This window comes from Equus przewalskii, chromosome 25, assembly GCF_037783145.1.
Source record: "Equus przewalskii isolate Varuska chromosome 25, EquPr2, whole genome shotgun sequence".
Taxonomy (NCBI): domain Eukaryota; kingdom Metazoa; phylum Chordata; class Mammalia; order Perissodactyla; family Equidae; genus Equus; species Equus przewalskii.
The window spans coordinates 43,535,225-43,557,510 of NC_091855.1; the positions used below are offsets into that span (position 1 = coordinate 43,535,225).

Here is a 22,286-nt window from a genome sequence, read left to right on the forward strand (position 1 = left end):
GAACTAAAACATGCTGCCCATGTACATGGGCCAGTGGAGGAAGAATATACTGGTCGTATCTACATGAGCACTCTGGTTTGTATAACCGTTAATTCATTGTAAAATAATAAATTGGCTTTTTGGATTAAACTTCCACTTCTTGTGCATTAGATGATCATCAGACAACCTGTCTGGGCTGATCGACAACAAGATACTAAAAAGCTTGAGAATCTGGGTCAGGAAGGTTAAGGGCCACATCCTAATTCATCAGTGTGAATCTGTGTGTTAGGCACAACTACACACTTTCCTGTGTAAAGTCATGTGCATGTGGTAAAGCTATGAATAAAACAAGGGAATATCCCAATTTCAGGGTAGTCTCATTGTGTAAGGTCGTGTACATGTGGTAAAGCTGTGTGAGAAGCAAGGGAAGAATTAATCCCTGTAATAACTCTTTAAACGGTGGGATATGATCACGCGTGTATGATCTTATTTCGTTATTTTAAAACATGAAAAACGCAGAATATGCAATGTGGCTCTTGATACACAGCTACCTGGCGTCCTGAGGTGGCAGCCCGGCCTGCCCTCTCCTCTCGTGCACCCGTCAGAGCTGACTGTCCTTCCAGTGACCCACCTGTACGTGTATGCAGTGCTGACAGTGCTTGTTTCTAAATTTGTGGATGAGTCTTGCTCCTTTTCCCAGACCGTGAGACCCCTGAAAGTGGCACTTTTGTTTGTGTCCCCCACAACAAGCACAGTGAAGCCGTCAGTAAACACTTAACTGCTTAACCCTACTTCAGTGTCCATCTCATTTGAAACTAGCCATTCTTTTTTTTTTTTTTTTTTTTTGAGGAAGATTAGCCCTGAGCTAACATCTGCTGCCAATCCTCCTCTTTTTGCCGAGGAAGACTGGCCCTGAGCTAACATCCGTGCCCATCTTCCTCTGTTTTATATGTGGGATGCCTACCACAGCATGGCTTGCCAAGTGGTGCCATGTCTGCACCCGGGATCCGAACCAGCAAACTCTGGGCCGCCAAAGTGGAACGTGTGCACTTAAGTGCTGTGCCACCAGGCTGGCCCCATGAAACTAACAATTCTTTTAAATAGGCAATTTGATATTATTAAGGTCTGTCTCTATTTGTAGACTTATATGAAAAATGGTACTAGATTGGTATTTTAATGAAGTTGGTGCAGTAAGATCTCATTTTAAATAATATATTAAATGGAGAATTGGTTTTATGAAATAGAAATACTGCTTACATGGGGGCTGGCCCTGTGGCCAGGTGGTTAAGTTCACATGCTCCGCTTCGGGGGCCCAGGGTTTTGCTGGTTTGGATCCTGGTTGCAGACGTGGCATCGCTCATCAAACCATGCTGAGGCGGCGTCCCACATGCCACAACTAGAAGGACCCACAACTGAAAAAAATATACAACTATGTACTTGGGGGATTTGGGGAGAAAAAGCAAAAAAAAAAAAAAAAAGGAAAAAGAAATACTGCTTACAAAGATAGTAGTAGTGGATTTGAACCTTGAGTGTTTGGGTATCCTAAAAGAGGTTTTCTGTATCCTGATTCAGTCATAAAAAATAACCCTCAAATATTTTGTCTTTTTAAATAAAACGGAGTTTTTGTCAGTGTCTTCTTACCCTGCATGTCAGTTAGTAATAACCTAATCTCAATGATTGTCTCCTGCTGTGGGGGGCGTAGTCATGGGCCTTCTGAATCCACCCCTGTGCTCCTTCCAAGGCCATGCTTCCTATTGGCTGCTCCCAGCCAGCGACTGTGTGCAGGTGGGACGCTCAGGCAGGCTTATTCCTGTGATATAGGTGACTCCTCTGACAGGTGACTTTGCCTTGGCGTGTCCCTGTTGGCTTGGCCAAAACTTTCTTAAACTGCACTGCAGGCTGAGATTTACCTCTCCAACCCTCCTTCCTTCCCTCTCCCCTTCCCAGGTTGCAGACCTGCATTGTGATCAGACAATTCTTCCTGCCTCCTCCTCCTGCTTCCCCTTTTCCTTCACAAGTATTTCCCCAAATAAATGCCTCACGTGTCTAATTCCATCTTTGGGGACTGCTTTTTGGTGGACACAAGCTAATGCAATAATATACTTCAGTCTTTCAAGACTGCTGTAGCCTTGCTGAATTTTTATCTACTTGTTTTGTCAATTACTGTGAGGAGTGTTGAAATCTCCAGTTGAAATCGTTCATTTATTTTTCTCATTTCAATTCTGTCAGTTTTTGCTTCATGTATTCTTTTTTTATTGTGGTGAAATATACATAACATAAAATTTACCATTTTAACCATTTTTAAGTGTAGAGTTCAGTGGCATTACGTACATGCACGCTGTTGTGTTGCTTCTTGCAATTTAAAGCTCTATTAGTAGGTACCTTTACATTTAGGATTGTTATGTCGTCTTGTTGAACTGATTTTTTTGTGTGTGAGGAAGATTTGCTCTGAGCTAACATCTGTTGCCAATCTTCCTCTATTTTTTTTTGCTTGAGGAAGATTATCCCTGAGCTAACATCTGTGCCAATCTTCCTCTACTTTGTATGTGGGTTACTGCCACAACATGACTTGACGAGTGGTGTAGGTCTGTGCTCAGGATCCAAACCCAGGCCACTGAAGTGGAGTGAGCCGGGCTTAACCACTACGCCATGGGGCCGGCTCCCGAATTGATCTTTTTATCGCTATAAAATGTCCTTTTATCTCTGTTAATATTCCTTTGTGTGGTATTAATATAGCTACTCCTGCTTTCTTATAACTAGAATTTGCATGGTATATCTTTCTCCATTCTTACTTTTAGTTTATCTGTGCCTTTATAGCTAAAGTACATTTCTTTATATATATAAAATAGATAGCTTGAATTTGAGAGTTGAGTTCTTTTTTATCCAGTATGACAATCTCTGTCTTCTAATTGGCATATTTAGACCATTTATATTTGATGTAATTATTGATATGGTTGGGTTTAAGTCAAAGTTTCTCAACCTTGACACTATTGACATTTTGGTCTTGGGGTGCTGTCCTGTGTATTGTAGGATGTTTACCAGCATCCCTGGCTTGTAGTATTTCCCCAGTTGTAGCAACCTCCAGACGTTGCCAAATGTCCCACTGTAGGGGGTGGGCAAAATTGCCCCCAGTTAGTAACCATTGGTTAAGCCTACCGTCTTGGTGACTGTTTTTTACTCATCCCATCTATTTATACCTTGTTTTTTTTCTTTTCCTACTGCCTTTTAGATTATTTTTTCATATTTCTATTTTATGTGTACTATGGCTTATTAGGCTCTACCTGTTTTATCTTTTTAGTAGTTTTTCTAGGGTTTGCCATATGTGTCCTTTAACTTATCTCAGTTGTGAGATAATAATAATAATATAATAATATAAAATAATAATAATAATATAATAAGAAGAAATATATATATTGATTTCTGCCCTCGGTTCCCAGCACGGAGCTCCTAAAACTCTTATAATTTCCTAAGTAATAACACCAGGAGCATCTCTTGTTCTCATATTTGTCTTTGACCTATCCCTGACACAGGGCTCCTGAAACCCTTGTAAATTCCTAAGTGATAAGAGCACTAGGAGCATCTTTTGTTCTAATGAGGCAACTCTGAGTGGGCTCATAGATGGGGGTTGGTTACCAGAAAGACCAAGACATGATTAGAAGCTTGGAATTTTCAGACCCCCACCTTCCCAACTTCTCCATAGAGGCGAGAGGGGCTGGAAATGGAGTTAATAATTGATCATGCCTACATGAGGAAACTTCCATGAAACCCCAATAGCACAGGGTTTGGGGAGCTTCCAGATTGGCGAACACATCCACACTGGGAGGGTGATGTACCCCATCTCCATAAGGACAGAAGCTCCTGCTCTCGAGACCCTCCCAGACCTCACCCTATGCATCTCTTCTTCTGGCTGTTCATCTGTATCCTTTGTCATTTAATAAACTGGTCAGTGCAAGTCAGTGTTTCCTTGAGTTCTATGAGCTGCTCTAGCAAATTAATCGAACCCAAGGAGGGGGTCATTGGAACTTCCGATCTATAGCTGGGTGATCAGAAGCACAGGGATAACTGGTGTCTGAAGTGGGGGTGTAGGTGGCAGACTTGTGCGACTGAGCCCTTACCTGTAGGATCTGACGTTGTCTTCGGGTAGATAGTGTCAGAATTGAGTTAAATTATAGGACACCTAGCTTGTGTCAGAAACTTGCGTGTCTTCGGGGAAAACTCCCACACATTCAGGAGTGTCACAAGTGAAGTCTTCTCTCTTTAACTACTCAAATTGGACATTATTATTATGGTATTTTACAGTCATTGTTTAGATTTCCTCACGTTTTTACCAACTTCTTCACCCACTATTCCTTGTTATTTCTCAGTTCTTCCCTTTGTCACTATCTTACTTCTTTCTGGAGTACATCCTTTAGTACTTGTGTTGAGATCTTTTGGTGTTAAGTACCCTCTTTTTTGTTTGTTTGAATGTCTCTCTGTCTTTGAATTGTTTGGACAAGCATACTATTCAGGGCTAACAATTTTTTTCTCTTAGCACTTGGAAGATGATATTCCACTGTCTTCTGGACTCCATGGTTGCTGTTGAAAAGTCTGTTTTTTAAAGGTTGTTCATATTTGGTTACTTGACTTTTTTCTCTGACATATTAATATCTTCTCATTGTCTTTGAGGTTTTACTGTTTCACTACAAGGTGTATGTGTGTTGTATCTCTTTTCATTAATCTTGTGCAAAGCTTGTGCTCCTGAGGATACAGGTCTTTCATCAGTTTTGGATAACTTTAAGCCCTACCCTATGAAGATATTGCCGTCCCTATCCTCTCTTCTTTCCTTCTGGAATCCCAATTAGTTGTAGGTTGGACCTTCATTTTCTATTAACTTCGATGACTCAACTTCTCTTTCATATTTTTTATCTTTTCATCTCTGTTTGTTGCACAGATCTGTCATCTAGTTCAATAATTTTCTTTCAGCTGTGACTAATCTGTTTAATCCACCCACTGAGATTTGAAATTCTTTTGATTCTTTTTCATTTCTTATAGTAGCTTGCTCTTATGTTTGTTTCCTTTTATATTTCTTTAAAAATTTTAAGCGTATTTCTTTTACATTCTGGGTCTCTTCAATCTAAATGAAATACTTGGGTGGGAGTGAGGGGTTGTCCAATTCTATTATTGCTTTTTTTAGTTGATTCTTTTTCATGGGACTTATTTTCCTGTAATGTCCGATTTCTAATTATGAGCTATGTGGCTGATCCTAATATATGTGAATGCTAAGGGACCTGGGTGAGACTGTGCTACAGATGGGGTTTATGGTCAGTCTGCCAGGCACCTTGGAGTGCTGCTAACATGGAAGCACTTCAGATAAACTGCCTGGCGTGGAGCTTTCTTTTGAGTGGAAGGGAAGAATAAATTCAGACTCTCATGCTGAAGAGGGCAGGCTTGTGATTACAATTTCTTAGGAAAGATTCTTCCTTTTTATTCTCTCCAATCAGTGTGTGAGATAAGACAAAGTTCCATTTGCCAGTAGATCGATTTTTCCTTAGTTTGTACTTGCACTGAGGGTTAGGTCTTCAGGGGCTCTGACTTTGGCAGGGGATATCAGCTCCAGCCTCCCACCTCATCTGGCCTGGAGTCTTGTTCTCGTTAACTCTGCTCAGCTCATAAACCAAGGTTCCAGGTGTTGGTCACATAGTCCCAAGGTAGCCTGTAGCTCCAGGGCTGGCTTTATTCCAGTTTGGCAATATTCTTTTTGTTTTTTTGCTCCTGTAGATTTTCTTTACTTTCTAAAGATCAGCTGTGCATTTAAAAGGATGTTTAATGTATCTTACTCAGCATTTCTGGGTGTTTGGAGAGGAATGTTTTTCAGAATGGCTAGACTATCATACTGTTGGAAGCTGAAGCCTCATGTTTTGTTTCTATCTGAAGTCTAGTTAAGTGTTGATAATCCAGTTTTTGGGATGTTTTGGTTTTTAAGTCAAGAGCCATAAAATTTGTTAATAATCATATGAGTACATTGAGTACAAGCCCAGTACATTGGTTTATTAAAAAGTGTGTGTACCAGCACTCTACACAGATATTCAGACTTACAGCTCATCTGAGTGATTTTTGTCTTGCAACCATTCATTCAGAAAAATTACACAGCCATTTTAAGTTTATGCCATGACATGGCAAGATCTCCCAGAAATGATTTTGATTCTTGATGTGGTGGTGGTTTTTATATTACAGTTTCCCAGGGAAAATGTTCTCTGTTTTTTTTTTTTTTGAGGAAGATTAGCCCTGAGCTAACTGCTGTCAATCCTCCTCTTTTTCCTGAGGAAAACTGGCCCTGAGCTAACATCCGTGCCCATCTTCCTCTACCCTGTATGTGGGATGCCCACCACAGCATGGCTTGCCAAGCAGTGCCATGTCCACATCTGGGATCTGAACTGGCGAACCCCAGGCCGCTGAAGTGGAACGTGCGCACTTAACTGCTGTGTCACCAGGCCTTCCCCAACTGTTCTCTTTTCAACATCCTGCCCCCAAGTTCAAGACTATACGTATCTAAAACATGTGATGTCACTTTCTTCCCTCAAAGCAGTACCCATGGATCCTGCTAATGAAACCATCACTTTCATGTTACCCACACTCCAGACGATAAAGTCCTTTTATTCTCCTTCCTCTCTACAAGCCTACCAAGCCTTCCATCTACACGCCTGTGATTCACTCAGAAGAGAATGCACAGAGCAGCGAGGCAGAGCACAGAGCAGCGAGGCAGAGCAGGGCCTCTGGAGAGAGTCACACTTGAATGTGAATCCTGTCTCTTGATTCCCTGTAGCTGCGTGTCCTTAGATAAATCACTTAACCTTTGTAAAATGAGAGTAACCGCACACCTGCCTTCATTGTTGTCTGAGGGTTCCAGGAGACAGTGCACGTAAAGTGATTAACAAGATGCCTGGCGCAGGGAAACGCTCAATAAAGGAGAGTTGCTGTGCTTTCATTGCTGCTGTCATCGTTGTAACCAGATGTTTACTGCCTTCATGCCTGTTCTATTTGCCACTTCTCTGCGCTAGGCCCATACTACCTCTGGCCTGAACTATTGCAAAAGGCTCCCAGCTGGTCTTCCTGCCTGGCCCCACCCCCTCCTTCCATCCTGCTCCTAATCGGGGGTTATCAGAAACACCTTGGACTGATACACTGGCAAAATCAGGAATCTTCAAGGGTTCCCCTTTTCCTTTTTATAGCTGAAAATCCAAATGCCTTACTCTGTATCACGATCTGGCTCCAGATGTATTTACATGAGAATACCCTGAAAGTTGTAAAGTACCAGATGAAAGTGAGCTCCGTCAATACCACCTCCACTCGCTGTGGGCGGCTTTCATGTGCTGTCTCATTGCTACAGCTCAGCTTTAGGAGGGCGGGCCTGCGACCTACTTTAGTTGATATTGCCATAGCAGCTCTCTCAGTACCCTGAATGTGGAAGGCATTCTTACACGTTTGACAGATTGATTACCATCTAAATTACTACATCAGGGATCAGAATGGTTTATTGGAGATCTTGCCATGTCTTAGCAAGGTCAAAACGGTCGTGTCATTTTTCTGAATGAATGGTTTCGGAATGGTCACTGAGATGCACTGGAAGCCTGAGTATCTTTATGCAGTGCTTGTACACGTCTTTTTAATAAACCAATGTATTAAGCACGAGTTAATGTTATTTAATATGATTATTGATCTAAGAACCAAACCATCAGTTTATAAAGCACTTCCAGGTGTATTGGCTCATTGATCCCCGCAGCAAGCCTGTGTGACAGGTAGACCATGGACGACAGTGGTTGAATGACTTGTCCGCGTTGAGAGAGAAAAGCAGAGCCTAGATCTGGAGTAGCTCTCCTTGCTCCAGACTCCTGATTTTTAGGGTAAATACGTCTCTTCTCCAATCTCCTTAGTACTCTTTTGACAAGAGCTCAGTATACTCATACTCGATTGATCAGCATTTCCTTCATCAGAAATAAGTCTTTTTATTTTGTCATTTCAAATATTAAAAACCTAGAAAGGAAAAAGAGGTTTTTTAACAGATTTCGTTATCTTTCCGAGTTGTATTCATTTCCAATCAGGAATATGTGTAGGATGCAGCTCGTCGAAGTTTTTTACCCCATCGATAATGTTGTCTTTGTTTTACATGTTAAAAGCTGGCCTGGTTACAGGTCAGTCTGGTTTTGAATGTTCCCTCTTAGGGGAAGACGGAATCCATCACGGTGGTGAAGCTCCTGAGCTGCTTCGATGACCTCGTGGCTGCTGGCACAGCCTCTGGGAGAGTTGCAGTTTTTCAACTTGTGTCTTCATTGCCAGGGAGAAATAAACAGGTAAGTACTAATCATTTCAGCATTTCTTAACTTCTTGGCAAATTCCGCATGGATTTTTTGTTTTTAAGATTTTATTTTTCCTTTTTCTCCCAAAGCCCCCCCCCCCCCAGTACATAGTTGTGTATTTTTAGTTGTGGGTCTTTCTAGTTGTGGCATGTGGGACGCTGCCTCAGTATGGCCTGATGAGTGGTGCCATGTCCGCGCCCAGGATTCGAATTGGTGAAACCTTGGGCCACTGAAATGGAGCGCTCGAACCCAACCATTTGGCCATGGGGCTGGCCCCTCCTCATGGATTTTAAAACGAGAAATCCTCATCTGCCTAGAAAATATATGCTCAGAAAAGCTGAACACTGTGTTCTTTATAATCAGAAAACGTTTTTTTTCCTGGGAAGACACTTGGCAAAAAGCACATATGGGTAATTTAAATTTTCCTTAATATTCTCTGCTGTTCTTTGTCAGTTCTGAAGGTAAATAGACAGATGGAACCTTGTGCAGGGTTCTGCATGGAAAGCAAGGTGGAGAAAACCAGTTCCTCCATAAACAGGAGGGCTTGTGACACCTTGTCCACATGGCCCAGCTCACAGTGCTTCTCCTTTCTTTTTTCTTGTGTGTATTTTTATCGTTTATTCATAGCTTCGGAGATTTGATGTCAGCGGTATTCACAAAAATAGCATAACAGCTCTGGCCTGGAGCCCCAATGGAATGAAATTGTTCTCTGGAGATGACAAAGGGAAAATTGTATATTCTTCTCTGGATCTAGACCAGGTAAACTGATTTCCAGAAATTTTTATTTTTTTAAAGATTTTATTTTTTTCCTTTTTCTCCCCAAAGCCCCCTGGTACATAGTTGTATATTCTTCGTTGTGGGTCCTTCTAGTTGTGGCATGTGGGACGCTGCCTCAGCGTGGTTTGATGAGCAGTGCCATGTCCACGCCCAAGATTCAAACCAACGAAACACTGGGCCGCCTGCAGCGGAGCCCGCAAACTTAACCACTCGGCCACGGGGCCAGCCCCTGATTTCCAGAAATTTTGTTGGCCTTCTTATATTTGGAGAAATTTATTCATAATTGTATTTTTAGTCAGCTTGTATTCTCGATCATTGTTCCTTTATAATCTCAGTTGTTACTTGTAACATTTTCTTTCAAAGACTTTTCTGTTTTATAAGCCTCTACTTCTGTGACTGAAAAGTTGACCTTTGTTTCTGCTGGAACATTCACTTATTTCGTTCCACTGTTGTCTATTGCTACTACTTGGAAAAGAAGCCACTATCCTTCCTCATTCTTTGAAGGGTGATTCCTTTGTGGGGCTGATGTGAAGCATCTCATAATCTTCACTATGGACAGAGGTCAGTCTTTCAGTGGGTGGAGAGCTTACCCCTAGGCAAACTTTGCCTGTGTGGGGTGACCTCATGTAGGAGTGGGAGAGGGCAGAGGAGGAGGTTTGGTGGCAGCACGGTGCCCAGGCCCCACCCTCACATTCATTATGTTATGGAATCCTCACAACAGTGGTCGGAGCTATGTGTTCTCATTTCCAATCAATAGATGAGGAAACCAAGGCTTCGAGACATCCAGTCCCTAGCCCAGGATCACAGGCTAATATCTGGCAGAGCTCAGCTCTAAACCGGGGTTTTTACTCCAAGGCCTGCACCTTTTCTACTGCCCATGTGGCTCTGTGCCTGCCTGAGCTTTATCTGTTTTGTCATTCATCTACCCAGACAGACTGAACTCCTTGGTGGCACAATCCTTTTGTTTTCTTGTTTGTAGCTTTCATTCCTGGCATGTAGTAGGAGTTCAGCAGTTACTAGCCAAGTGAGTTTTAGTCCCTCTGATCCAAGACTGACCTGTCTATTACAAATATTCTCTATCAATAATTCTCAACCTTTTTGGTCTCAGGACCCCTTTACACTCTTAAAAAGAGGACCCCAAAGAGCTTTTGTTTGTATGGGTTATATCTACTGAGTGCACTGTGTTAGAAATTAAAACTGAGAAATTTAAAAATATTTATGAATTTTATTTTAAAATAATAAGCCCATTATACATTAACATAAATAACATATTTTTTGTGAAAATAACTATTTTAAAAGCAAGTGAGAAGTGTAGCATTGCTTTACGTTTCTGTAAATCTCTTTGCTGTCTGGCTTGATCGAGGATGGTTGGATTCTGCGCTCAGTCTGCTGCAATACATTGTTTTGGTTGGAGGATAGAAGGAAAATCTGGCCTCACGCAGACATGTCGTTAGAAATGGGAAGAGTTTAAAAACAGGCTTTTCAGAGAATTTTGGACATTCTTTTTAAATCATATCCCCAAATCGACTAATGATAGTTTTTTTGAAGGTTAGTTACAGTATGGAATCTGAAACCATATGAGTAAAATGTGCGTCCTTGTTACAGTGAAACCCGTCGGTCTGCCTTGCACTTTGAATGGCTCTTTGACCCCTCCCTGCATGATTTTATAGCATCATCATTGGTCACTTGGAAAATATTGATCCACTAAGTGATGCAGATCTTCCAAATGTTAGCAAGTTACTTATAATACCAAACAAAGAACCTTCGTTAGTATCACCATCATTCTGGTCAGAAAAGTCTAGCTATTGGGAATCTGTCACGTTCACAAAGGCGGATACAAGTTTTCAATTCTAATCATCACTTCGAGACTTGAATGTTATCATCAGCAACAAATACTATCACTTGTTTTCCTTGAAGTGACAGGCTTCCTTTGTTCTTTTTGAGAAAAATGTCTGCCAAATACCCAAGTTTGAATAATTACAGTATTTCAAGTAAAAATGGTGTTCTATGAAAAAAGGAGCTGGCTCAGCTCACAGCTCTCACAATCGCACAAGTGTTTTCCCTTGAGAGGACCAGAGTACTTCAGGTACTTCAGTGTGTGGCAGAAGGGCTGTGTGTGCCCCTCCCGCCCCTGCCATTTGGTCACACAAATGCAAAGCTATGTCTACCCCAGGGTCAAGATTTAATGAAATTATAATTTTTCTGCATCGGAGACATTCTGAAGTGAAACTTGTTTTTCCTGCGAGTGTGTGGTGGTGAGTGATAGCATGACTAGTGGAGTTTGGTGCCCTGCTCCATTCAGGCGACTCAAGGTTCCGGCAGCTCTACCCAGCATGGCTTTTATACCATCAGTACAAATGTCAGCTCAGTGAAAATTGCAGATGACCTAGAATTATAATAAAAATGGTTTTGACCTTGCAGACCCCTTGAAAAGGGTCTTAGAGACCCTCAGGGACTATGGACCACGCTTTGAGGACTGCTTGCTGCTCTGCAGGAAATGTTCTGTTAAGTTTGTTAAGGGTCCACTGTATTTATACTTTCCTGCTGCCACTCCTCCAGGCACAGAGAAAACACTCCTCATGCACCAGCTTAGGAACTGGAGAGAAAATCACATGCAGAAAAACATTGTTCTTAGTTAGCACTCTGATCGTTTTTTCCCCCAGCTTTATTGAGGCTCCAATAATTTTTTTTTTTTTCCTGAGGAAGGTTTGCCCTGAGCTAACATCTGTGCCAGTCTTCCTCTAGTTTGTATGTGGGTCGCCACCACAGCCTGGCTGCTGATGAGTGGTGTAGGTCTGTGCCCAGGAACTGAACCTGGGCTGCCGAAGTGGCACACACTAAACTTAACCACTCAGCCACAGGGCTGGCCCTCTGATAATTTTTTTAAAAGACACAAGTATTTCGTGAGATTTGCAAAAAAAGGCATGGGAGATTGTATATTTTTGCAGAAATAAAGTACAAAAAATTTAATTTAATTACAAGCTAAGTCAAAAACTGAAAAGCTACAGTCTGCATAACTGCAAATGTGGGAAGAAAATCTGTCTTAAAAGTGCTCAGTGTTTTTGGGGTAATGGGAATTTCTCTGTCTTGATTGTGTTGGTGGTTACATGACTGTATACTTTTGTCAAAATTTATAGAATTGCATAGCTAAAAAGGGTGAATTTTACTATATGTAAATTTTACCAATAAATCTGATCACAGTTCCCTCTTTCCGCCCAAAAAAAGTCTATGATATTGCATCATTTCTTTTTTTTTTTTTTGAGGAAGATTAGCCCTGAGCTGACTACTGCCAATCTTCCTCTTTTTGCTGAGTTAGACTGGCCCTGAGCTAACATCCATGCCCATCTTCCTCTATTTTATACGTGGGACGCCTACCGCAGGATGGCTTCTGCCAAGGGATGCCATGCCTGCACCTGGGATCTAAACTGGTGAACCCCAGGCTGCTGAGAAGCAGAACGTGCGAACTTAACTGCTGTGCCACTGGGCCGGCCCAACATTTCTTAAATAATTGAAGACACTAGTACAGGAGAGGAGTGAAGCAGATTTTTGTTTTTTGTCTTTTTGAGGAAGATTAGTCCTGAGCTAACTACGCCAGTCCTCCTCTTTTTGCTGGCCCCTGGAGTGAAGCAGAAATTTTTTTTTTAAGATTTTATTTTTTCCTTTTTCTCCCCAAAGCCCCCCAGTACATAGTTGTATATTCTTCGATGTGGGTCCTTCTAGTTGTGACATGTGGGAAGCTGCCTCAGCATGGCCTGATGAGCAGTGCCGTGTCCGCATCCAGGATTTAAACCAACGAAACACTGGGCCGCCTGCAGTGGAGCGCGTGAACTTAACCACTCGGCCACAGGGCCAGTCCCTGAAGCAGATTTTTGACACCAAGGAATTTAGTTTGTGTTAGCAGTAAAATGCCTTCTAGAATTTTACTTTGTTCTTTAATATATTTAATATCATTTTAATTTCTTTCTAACCTGTTTCCTCTGACCCTTTCTGTGGGCAAGGATACAATGTCCCCCAAATTGGTTTGAGCTCTGTGTGGGAGAAGAGTGTAATATGAACTTTGTTATCACAATAATTTTATAGAAAGTCCCATTATGTTCTGTTAGAATAAACATATGCACGGTGCAACATAGTTCTGCTTAGATTTTTATGGATTCTTTGAATATCTACTGAGAACATTTTAAAATAAATTATACGGAATTTTTAAATATTTCTTGTCAAACGATGTCGCCTGAGATAGATGTTAACATTGACTGTTTTCTCATTAGTAAGGATTTTTCCAAATAATTTCACTGCACTGGGTTGATACTGAATCTGACGAGAATTAACACATACATTTTAAGGTATAAATACACCTAATAGCAGGAATTAACAAATAACAGGAAGGGTGCTTCCCAGTCATCGCGGAAGTCGGGTGCTGTGCGCCCACATTGAGCTGGGTGTAACTGGACTCTCTGACAGGGCGTCTGTAACTCCCATTTGGTGCTGGAAGAGCCGTCTTCAATTGTGCAGCTGGACTATAGCCAGAAGGTGCTGCTTGTCTCTACTTTACAAAGAAGTCTGCTTTTTTACACTGAAGAGAAGTCTGTCAAGCAAATTGGAACACAACCAAGGAAAAGGTAAGCTTCCCAAGTGCTCCAGCTGGCTGGTTACAGAAGGGCCTTTTAGTTTTCCTGGGTTTCCTGTTCTCCGTATGCAAGCCCACAGCAGCTCTAAGCCTGGGGTTCCTGGTGGGTCCCCAGCCTGCCCAGGACGCCTTGTCCTTGCGTCAGGCAGGGGAAGAGTGCATCCTCCTGCATGTGCAGGCCACTCTGCCTCGAGTGTCGAGGTCTGGAGAAGCCTCTGGGGTGGTCTGTTCTCTGTCCACTCCTTGTGTGGCCACCCCTCCACCACAGCTCTAGTGAGGGGTCAAGGACGTGGAGCTCTCGCCTCCATCAGCCAGCGTTTGCCGAGTGCCTCTGTCCTCTGTGCACTGTGCAGCCTGTGGCAGGCTTGGGGTAACCAGTAGACAAGGCAGATGTGAGCCTGTGTCGTGGAAACTTCATAAACTCAGCAGACAAGTGGTTACCACTGTGTTACGTGCTACGGAGCACTGTGCAGGGTGCTGCTCGAGTTGAAACAGGCTTCCAGCCCAGCCTGCGGGGGAGGAAAGACTTCCTGAAGGGCTGGGGCTGGAGGGAGCGGTGGAAGTAGTGAAGAGGAGGGTCTGTAAGGGTGAAGGGTTCCAGGCTGAGACATGGTCCCTCTTTTGACCTGATACCTGGAAGAAAAACAGTGAAGGGTAGGCCAAGTCCACCCCTACCAGCCTTGGGGAGCGGGTGGGTGACCTACAGTTCATAGTCCCTGCCCCGCCTGGAAAGCATGCTTGTAGAAAGGACTCTGCATCCGTTTGTGTGGGGGTGGAGTAAGTGAGGAGGGATGGGGGAGGTGGAGTGGGGGAGTTAACCCTTCCTTATCCTGAGAAGAGAAGGAGGGGAACAGGGAGCCAAGACAGGGGGAGGAAGAGAGGATGGGCATCAGTGCCTGCAGGTTGTGGGTTGGGCGACAGGAGTTGGAGGAGTTCCCAGCTCCTACAGAGCACCAGAGGGGCAGGGTGGCAGATGGGCTCGGGGAACACAGCGAGGGTTTGGGTGGCGTTGTGGACAGTGGAGAGCAGGCCGGCTTGGAAACACAGTGGGGTTGGCAGGCCTTGATGAGGGCCCGCTGAGGCTGGCGGTGCTGGTGGTGCCGGGTCACGGGAGGGGGGCGAGTGAGGTCAGATGGGAGGAGCCAGCCTCTGCTCATGTCAGCGGCCCTTATTCTGTGTCCTGTGCTTTGCAGCAACACAGTGCAAGTTTATTCTCTTTCTGCATGGCAGCCCTTAGTTAGTAGAAGACACTGCCCTGCCTCCCCTTCAGCTTCTATTTTCCATGCTGAATACTCCCTTAATTCCACCAACAATTTGGCCTTTTTATAACAGTAGTCTCCCTCTTGGCCCCTGGAAAAGTCAGCGAATTTGTAGCTTGGGCGTAGTGGCTCTGCAGAACTTGGTCTTGACTTTCCCTCCGGAGTATCCCACTCTTCTCCCTGACCTTTTGTCCTGGGTGGTTGTCAGTGTCTTACGGCATGGTGTGTTTTTGGAAGGAAGGTGGACTGTAAAGAGAGAGATTTAAAAACCAATTACTTTTCACGTGGACCACACACCCTGCAGCCTCTCTCTTAAAACCTTGCCTTTGACCTCTTCTGTGGAAACCTCAGCAACTTTCTGTGAACCTCTTCTGGTGCATTTTCTGTAGTCAGTATTTTTGGCAGCATTGATTAAAAGCGTAGTCTGTACCAGGCACTGTTCCAGGATGCACACACAAGTGAATGTCTCCCCTTTTTCCAAGGGAGGTGCATTTTATTGAGCCTTAGAGAAATGGGGGATAACAGAATAAATGGAAAGGTTCTTAACCTTCTGTGTCCTGAAGGCTTGTCTGTCTGTTGTGTGCTGTTTGAGAGTATAGTTAGAAAAGGGCCCCAGCCGTGTCCACCCCTGGAGGAGGTGCTTCATTCAACTAGTATTTGGTGAGTGCTGGATGGGGCAGCACACAGCGAGCAAGGGGGCAGGTCTCTGCCCTCAAGCGAGATCCGTGTGTGGGCGGCAGTAAATGCTGGGAGGAACAATCAGGTGAAGCACTGGAGAGTTGCTGGGCTAGGGGCCGATGCTTCTCTTAGATGGAAGGTCAGGAAGGGCCTCCACGTGAGAAGAGCTGGTGGAAGAGCATTTTGGTCTCAGGGAACAGCAAACACCAAGGCCCCAGATCTGGCTGGACTTTGGAAAGTTCAAGAAGCCGGAAGGGGGCCGAGGTGGCTGTGGAGAAGTGGGTTGGGTGCACTGGTGTGAAATGAGGTTGGAAAGGAAGGCCCGAGCCATTCTAGGTGCCAGGGGAGCCATGGAAGGGCTTGAGGCAGGAGAATAACAATCTGAGCAACGTTTCAGAGCTCACCCTGGTTCCATGTGGAGACTTAATTGGAGACGGGCAGGAGGGGGCCACTGCGGAGGTGACTGCAGGAGTGCCAGGAGTGGGCATGGAGGCTGGCCCCTGGGTGTCATCGTGAAGAGGAGAAGGGAGAGGACAGTGAGTGTAGACAACTTTTTGGAGGACTTTTTTGTAGAAGGGAACACGGGACTAGGGGCTGCCTAGAGGGGATGTGTGGTCTGGTGCGAGTTTTCTAAAGATGGACAGTGTGGCAGCACCTTGGGTGGATGGTGTGGGCCAGCAGAGAGGACAAAATGGCGGTGCAGGTGTTTGCATGCATGGAGGCCTCTAGTGGGTGACATCAGAGGACAGGTTGGGCTGAAGAGGGCTGGGGATGTTCTCTCCATGGGAAGCCGAGCACAGGTACAGGTGGGGAGACTCAGCAGTAGAAGATGAGGTCATCTTCTGATCAAGTCTGTGAACCTCCTCAGGTGGACAAAACATATATATGATACTCCCAGAAGATCTCAGACCCCAGCCATCCCCAAACGCATGTTACAGCTTCGTTCTGCTCTGTGTTTATGTTGTATTATTTTACGTGTCAGAACCTTCTCCATACCTCCCACCACATCTCCTGCAGTCTAGTCGTCAGGGACGTCCTGTGCCGGCAGCACCTGCGTGTTGCAGTCCATGCTGGCTCTGGAGGTGTAGGGCCTGCACCCAGTCAGAGCCAGCCTCGAGTTCTGGACCTGTGTCGCCGTCACGCCTGTTTGATGGCTGTGGGCATTTGGCCGTTGAGATTCTTGTCAAGGTTGCTTTGGCTTATTAGACTTCCATTGTCCCGTTTGGGCTCCCTGTCAGCCCTCAGCATTTCAGGTCTGTGGCTGAGTCGGGGGTTTAGGATGACTTGCACCTGGCTCCAGCTGGTTCTCCCAGTGTGACAGCCTTCCCCTGACCCAGGAGCTACAGGTTCCAGCAGTTCCTTGGAGCCACCTGCCAGGACCCTGCTCTGCCCCTTCCTTTCCCCGGAATGCCCGTACGCCTTTTCTCAACCTGGTAATAGTCCACTCAGTGTCCAAGCTCTAGCCTTCTGTGCCCAGTCAAAGCGTGTGCCCTTGGTCTGTACTCCTCAGGCAGCTCTGTGAGCCTCAGATGTAGCACCTCCCAGATGCTGTGTAACTGTCCATGCAATGTCCGCTGCAGTGTGCTGTAAGACAGGGCCAGGGTTTATCTTTTATGTTGCTACAGCACCAAAGAGTGTGTTACATAGTGTAGGAATTCCCAAAATGTTTGTTACAATGACTGCTTTAGTTACCTAAGCTGGGCAAATCAAAATGGAAGTGACAAGAGATTTTTAAGAGGCTCCATAAATAGAAGGAAAACAAATTTAAAAATTGTGTCACCACGTAGAAATTGATCTGACAGGAAAGGCAGGAGGAAGAGGTTATGGGCTGCCCAGCTAGAGTTCCTTTGGCTTTATTTAGAGAACCTTTCCAGAACAAATCCTCCAAAGGCAGTAATTAAACACCATGCTGATTACAGAGTTGTCCATGAAGGATCCACAGTGTCAGAACATTCTTGGTTAGTCTAACAATCTTTGTTTCAAAGCTGAATTTGATACACGATATCCTCTTTGGACCCTATGCAGAGGGATTTAGTTACTGAGGAGCCAGAGGGACCCAGTATGATACCAACGTGCAGAGAAGTGCCCAAACAGCTTTATCTGTGTGACTGTGTGGGATGAGCCGTGGGGACAGCCCCTCAGGGGGTCGGGTGTGTGCAGTGAGGGTGAGGAGGGAGGCACAGCACACTTGAGAACATGCGATGGTGACACGGGCAGAATTCGAGGCAGCTCCCAGCTGTGAGCACCTGCAGCCTGGTGCATGGCAGTCAAGCATTTGTGGGGACTTTCAGTGTCACAGTTATTGCCTTTTGTGCCTTCACATATTACCTTATTTAATCCTCACTTCAGCCTTTGAGGTGGGAATTGCTGCCCCTGGTTTACAAATTAGGAAACTGAGGTCTGGAAAGGTTACGCACCGCATGGCTATTCAATGGCAGAGCTGAACATCCAGCTGAGGTCTCCATCTGAAGCTGGTACTCTTTCCACTGTTCATAATTAGAGGAACATTTTAGAGAGAGAATCAGCAGGTCTTAGGGTTGAACTGAAACTCTTAAAATTTGAACTCGGGTAGAAGTCTGAGAATTGGCAAAGATGTGGAACCATGAGTATGCATAAATTGCTGATGGCAGTAGAAATTGGTGTAATGACATTGAAAAAAGTTTGAAATTGTCTTCCAAACTTGAATATGCTCTTACTCAACAACCCAGCAATTACCCAACAATCTAACAGTTTCACTTTTGAAATATGCTTATCTTTTTTTTTTTTTTTTTTTAAGGGAGGAAGATTCACCCTAAGCTAACATCTGTTGCCAATCTTCCTCTTTTTCTTTGCTTGGAGAAAGATTAGCCCTAAGCCCACATCTGTACCACTCTTCCTCTACTTTGTATGTAGGATGTCTCCCCAGCTTGGCTGATGAGTGGAGTGGGTCCACACCCGGGATCTGAACCTGCGAACCCTCAGCCACCGAAGCAGAGAGCCCGGAACTTTAACCACCGACACCACTTTAATTATGACATGTGTGTGGTGGTTACACACTTCTGAGGGTGTTGTAGGAAGTGTTGACAGTGCCCTTGTGCCCTGTGGGCACAGGGATGATAGTGTGGTTCAATTAACAACAAAAAAGCTGTAGAAGAGGGTTTGAAAATAAATCAGTCTTGTTTAGGCTCAGCCAAAAAATTTTGTTACAGTTAATATCAGAAGTTGACAACAATATCATGTTAAGTCATTCCGTGCTTGGTTTTTTCTTTTTCTTTCTTTTCTTCCTCTAATTTCAGCACTGGCAAATTTGGGGCTTGTTTTATACCAGGACTTTGTAAGCAAAGTGATCTAACCCTATATGCGTCACGGCCTGGGCTCCGGCTATGGAAGGCTGACATCCATGGGACTGTTCAAGCCACATTTATCTTAAAGGATGTCTTTGCTGGAGGAGTCAAGCCTTTCGAACTGTACCCGCGTCTGGAGTCCTCTGACAGGGGCAGTTGCAGCTTACCCGAGAAACACCTGGGCCTTGTTTCATGTTTCTTTCAAGAAGGCTGGGTCTTGAGCTGGAATGAATACAGTATCTACCTTCTAGACACCATCAACCAGGTGAGTGAAGTGGTTGTACCACATCTTTGGTTTCTACAGTGAGGAGAATGTTTATGGACTCTTCTGCTCAGTTCTCTCGGGGTGATCGAAGGAACAGTATTGATTCTGATGCTTCACTTTCTCCATTGGGCTGCTCAAGGAAATCAAATGAAGCTTTGGTTATTTTTGTAGATTTGAAAAAATATTTGGTTTAAATCTTCATAGTCCTTTCCCCTGCCAAGAAATTATGTGGGGTTTTTTTGTATTTAAGCACAAAATTAAACTTGTTCTTTGTAGTCTGTTTGGATCATGTTTTTTCTGACCAAATTAGTGTGAGCGTAATAGATGAAAACTCAAACATGATGGAAACCGTGACCCAGGGAGTTGCTCCCCAACGCCCACCCAGGATGGCGCTGCGCGGCACTGGGGTCTCTGTTTTTTCCCCTGGTTTCCACCACCCAAATGGAGCCACGTTATTTTGCCATTTGTTTTTCTTCCACTCAATGATGTATGTTGGACAGCTTTCCAGCATCATTAAATCATGGTAGGAGACAACTTCTGCTTCTAATAATCAGAGTGATAGCAGATGACTACCATGAGAGTCTGGTACAGCTTCAGCTTCTCGCTGTCTCGGGAGTGAGCTTTGCTTTTTGGTACATAACCTCCTCGCCTCCCATCCCCATCCCCACCCCCACTCCCTCCTGCTGCTCTTCTGGAGGCCAGCAGCCCTCTGACAGACACCCTTTTCTTTCCTAAGCAGAGCTTCACTGCAGACATTAAAGGGCTTTCTGATTTGGTGTGTGTCACCAGAAAGTGAGATTCATCTGCACCTCTTTGAAGCCTTCTTAACTATTATTATCAGCCGTGCCTGGTCATACTGGTTTCGTAGAAAGAAAACTGACCCGAAAAGGCAGAGCCAGGCTAGACCTTCTTCTTCCTGGAAGATTCTCACCTGCTTCTGCCTCTCACCAGAGTCTCCCGTTGCCCCCCCTGGCCTCCTCACCTGGAACATGGGGTGGAGTCGGGTGGTCACCAAGGTGCCTTTTAGCTCTCTGTTTCTTAAGGAACATTTTGAAAGACGTTTTTGTATTTTTCCCCAATTACAGAGAATTTAACTTGTCTTTTTTCTCTGGGTACTCTTTGAACTTAATGCACATTTATTTATTAGTGGGGTCAAGCTACTTTGTAATTGTATATCAGTCCCTCTCTTCTGAGCACTTACCCAGGGCTTTCTTCAGTAGTTATAATTAACTTCATTTTATAGGTGGAGAAATGGAGACAGAGGGGCTGCCCATGAGCAGACTTTGCGGCCGCCGTCAGAGTCTGAACAGGGCAACACAATTGGCAGCTTTCAAACTAATGTCATGTTTCTGGCTGTTCATCAGAATTGTTTAAGAATTAACAAAGAACTTAGTCCCTTCTTCTCTTCTATAGTGAACCGGTCTCTTATTTGCAGTGTTGACTGAAAAGCAAGAATTTTTTAAAAATCAGTGTGGGCTTAGGATGTCCTGTGTTTTGGTTGCTGTCTGCTTTCAGATGACGTTAAGGGAATCCTCAGTCCCTTCATTTGCTCCTTCAAAACCAGGAGTTGCAGTGCACACTAGTCTCTCCCACAGGAGTACACACAGTGGGGGATCTAGACCTGTCGGCACGTTATTCCAGCCTAGGGGTGACGTGCCAAACAGGGGTTTGTATACAGTGCTGTGAGCTATGAGGAGTCCTGGGCATTGCCAAGGAGGGCGAGCTCATCAGGGGACACTTCCCAAGGAGGTGGCATCCAAATCAATTTGGAAGTCTCCCAGCGAGCAAGGGACAGGAAAAGAATTCAAGCAGCGGGCATGACATCACAGAGGAACAGGGCTGGGGTTTGGACTGGTCGTTCGATGCAGCTGGAGCACAGAGGAAGGCAGTGGTGTGAGGCTAACCGGCAGGTCCTACAAGGGAGTATGAGCTCCATCCACAGGGAGTGGGGAGCAGGGGGGGCCATGGTGCAGAGAGTGGCCTGGGTTGGGGGGAACTGCTTGCTCAGTCGTGTAAATTTACTGGCAAATCGTTGGACTCCCAAGTCACATATCTGTCAGATATTACCTAACTTTGGATTGACTTACTCTAACAAGTTTCAGAAAGTTGTCAAAACAAAGTGCAATTGTCATTGGACTCCTTTGGGTTCCTGCACATGTGTGTATGTGTTTAACTTACTACTGTTGCCTCATTTTGTGGGTTTTTTTTTGGACAGGCCACAATTGCTGGTTTGGAAGGATCCGGTGATATCGTGTCTGTTTCCTGCACAGAAAATGAAATATTTTTCTTAAAGGGAGATAGGAACATTATAAGAATTTCAAGCAGGCCTGAAGGACTACCGTCAATAGGTTTGTATCTGTTATAAAATGTACTCTGTGTATGTAATTGCAATTTATAATTTATAAAACTTATCATTATTTTGCTAAATGATTGTAGCTTTATCTAAACAAGAAGATATATGGAGAATTTCTTGTGATTCTTAAAATGTTGTTTACGATACTTTTCTTGAAGGTTACCTTCTTTAAGGCTTACGTCAGGCAGGGTCTCACATTTGGTAGAGTTGCTTCCTGGGGTCTGGAGGATGCAGAGGTTGGGTGAGTAGGAGGGAGGACTCAGCACCCTCTTGACTGATCTCTGACACTCTGGGACAGCGTGGGGGATTAATGCCTCAAGAGACATAGATTCGCGTAAGATTTTGGAACATTTAAATCTGTCATCTGTGATGTATCTTTTACCCTTAACGTAGTTCTTCCTTGTAGTATTGATTATTCTCTGTGCTTTTGACATTGTTTTGTAATTCATGTAAACCCCAATTCTCATGAGCAAAGAATCTTCATATGTATTCTCATGCACACACCCACAGTACTTTATATATTTGAGGCACATGAGTGAACTTGTTCCTGATGGTGACAACAACTGCTGTGTGGGCCCCTCCCACGCTGCCTCTCCCCGCATCCCTCTCCCCCTCCTCGTGTCACTAACTTTGTGCTCACTATGTTCTAGAGACATGATCTTATAAAATCATTAGAACAACCCTTTATGGAAGGT

The 22,286-nt window shown here is 44.4% G+C and overlaps 1 protein-coding gene across 16 annotated transcripts in view; it reads left to right on the plus strand.

Moving 5' to 3' along the window:
• Positions 1 to 22,286, plus strand: part of TECPR2 (tectonin beta-propeller repeat containing 2) — a 100,662-nt gene that overhangs the window by 19,681 nt on the left and 58,695 nt on the right. For 15 of the 16 annotated variants that reach the window (XR_011532830.1, XR_011532831.1, XR_011532825.1 and 12 more), the window contains exons 3-7: positions 8,178 to 8,306; positions 8,940 to 9,071; positions 13,548 to 13,705; positions 18,926 to 19,238; positions 21,454 to 21,586. Coding sequence is in view for 8 of the 16 variants with exons in the window: in XM_070593321.1 (XP_070449422.1) it covers positions 8,178 to 8,306; positions 8,940 to 9,071; positions 13,548 to 13,705; positions 18,926 to 19,238; positions 21,454 to 21,586 (865 nt within the window). In the remaining 8 variants the exon portion in view is untranslated. Of the gene's footprint in view, positions 1 to 8,132; positions 8,307 to 8,939; positions 9,072 to 13,547; positions 13,706 to 18,925; positions 19,239 to 21,453; positions 21,587 to 22,286 lie in introns of all 16 variants that reach the window. The other variant, XM_070593329.1, reaches the window with a different exon arrangement.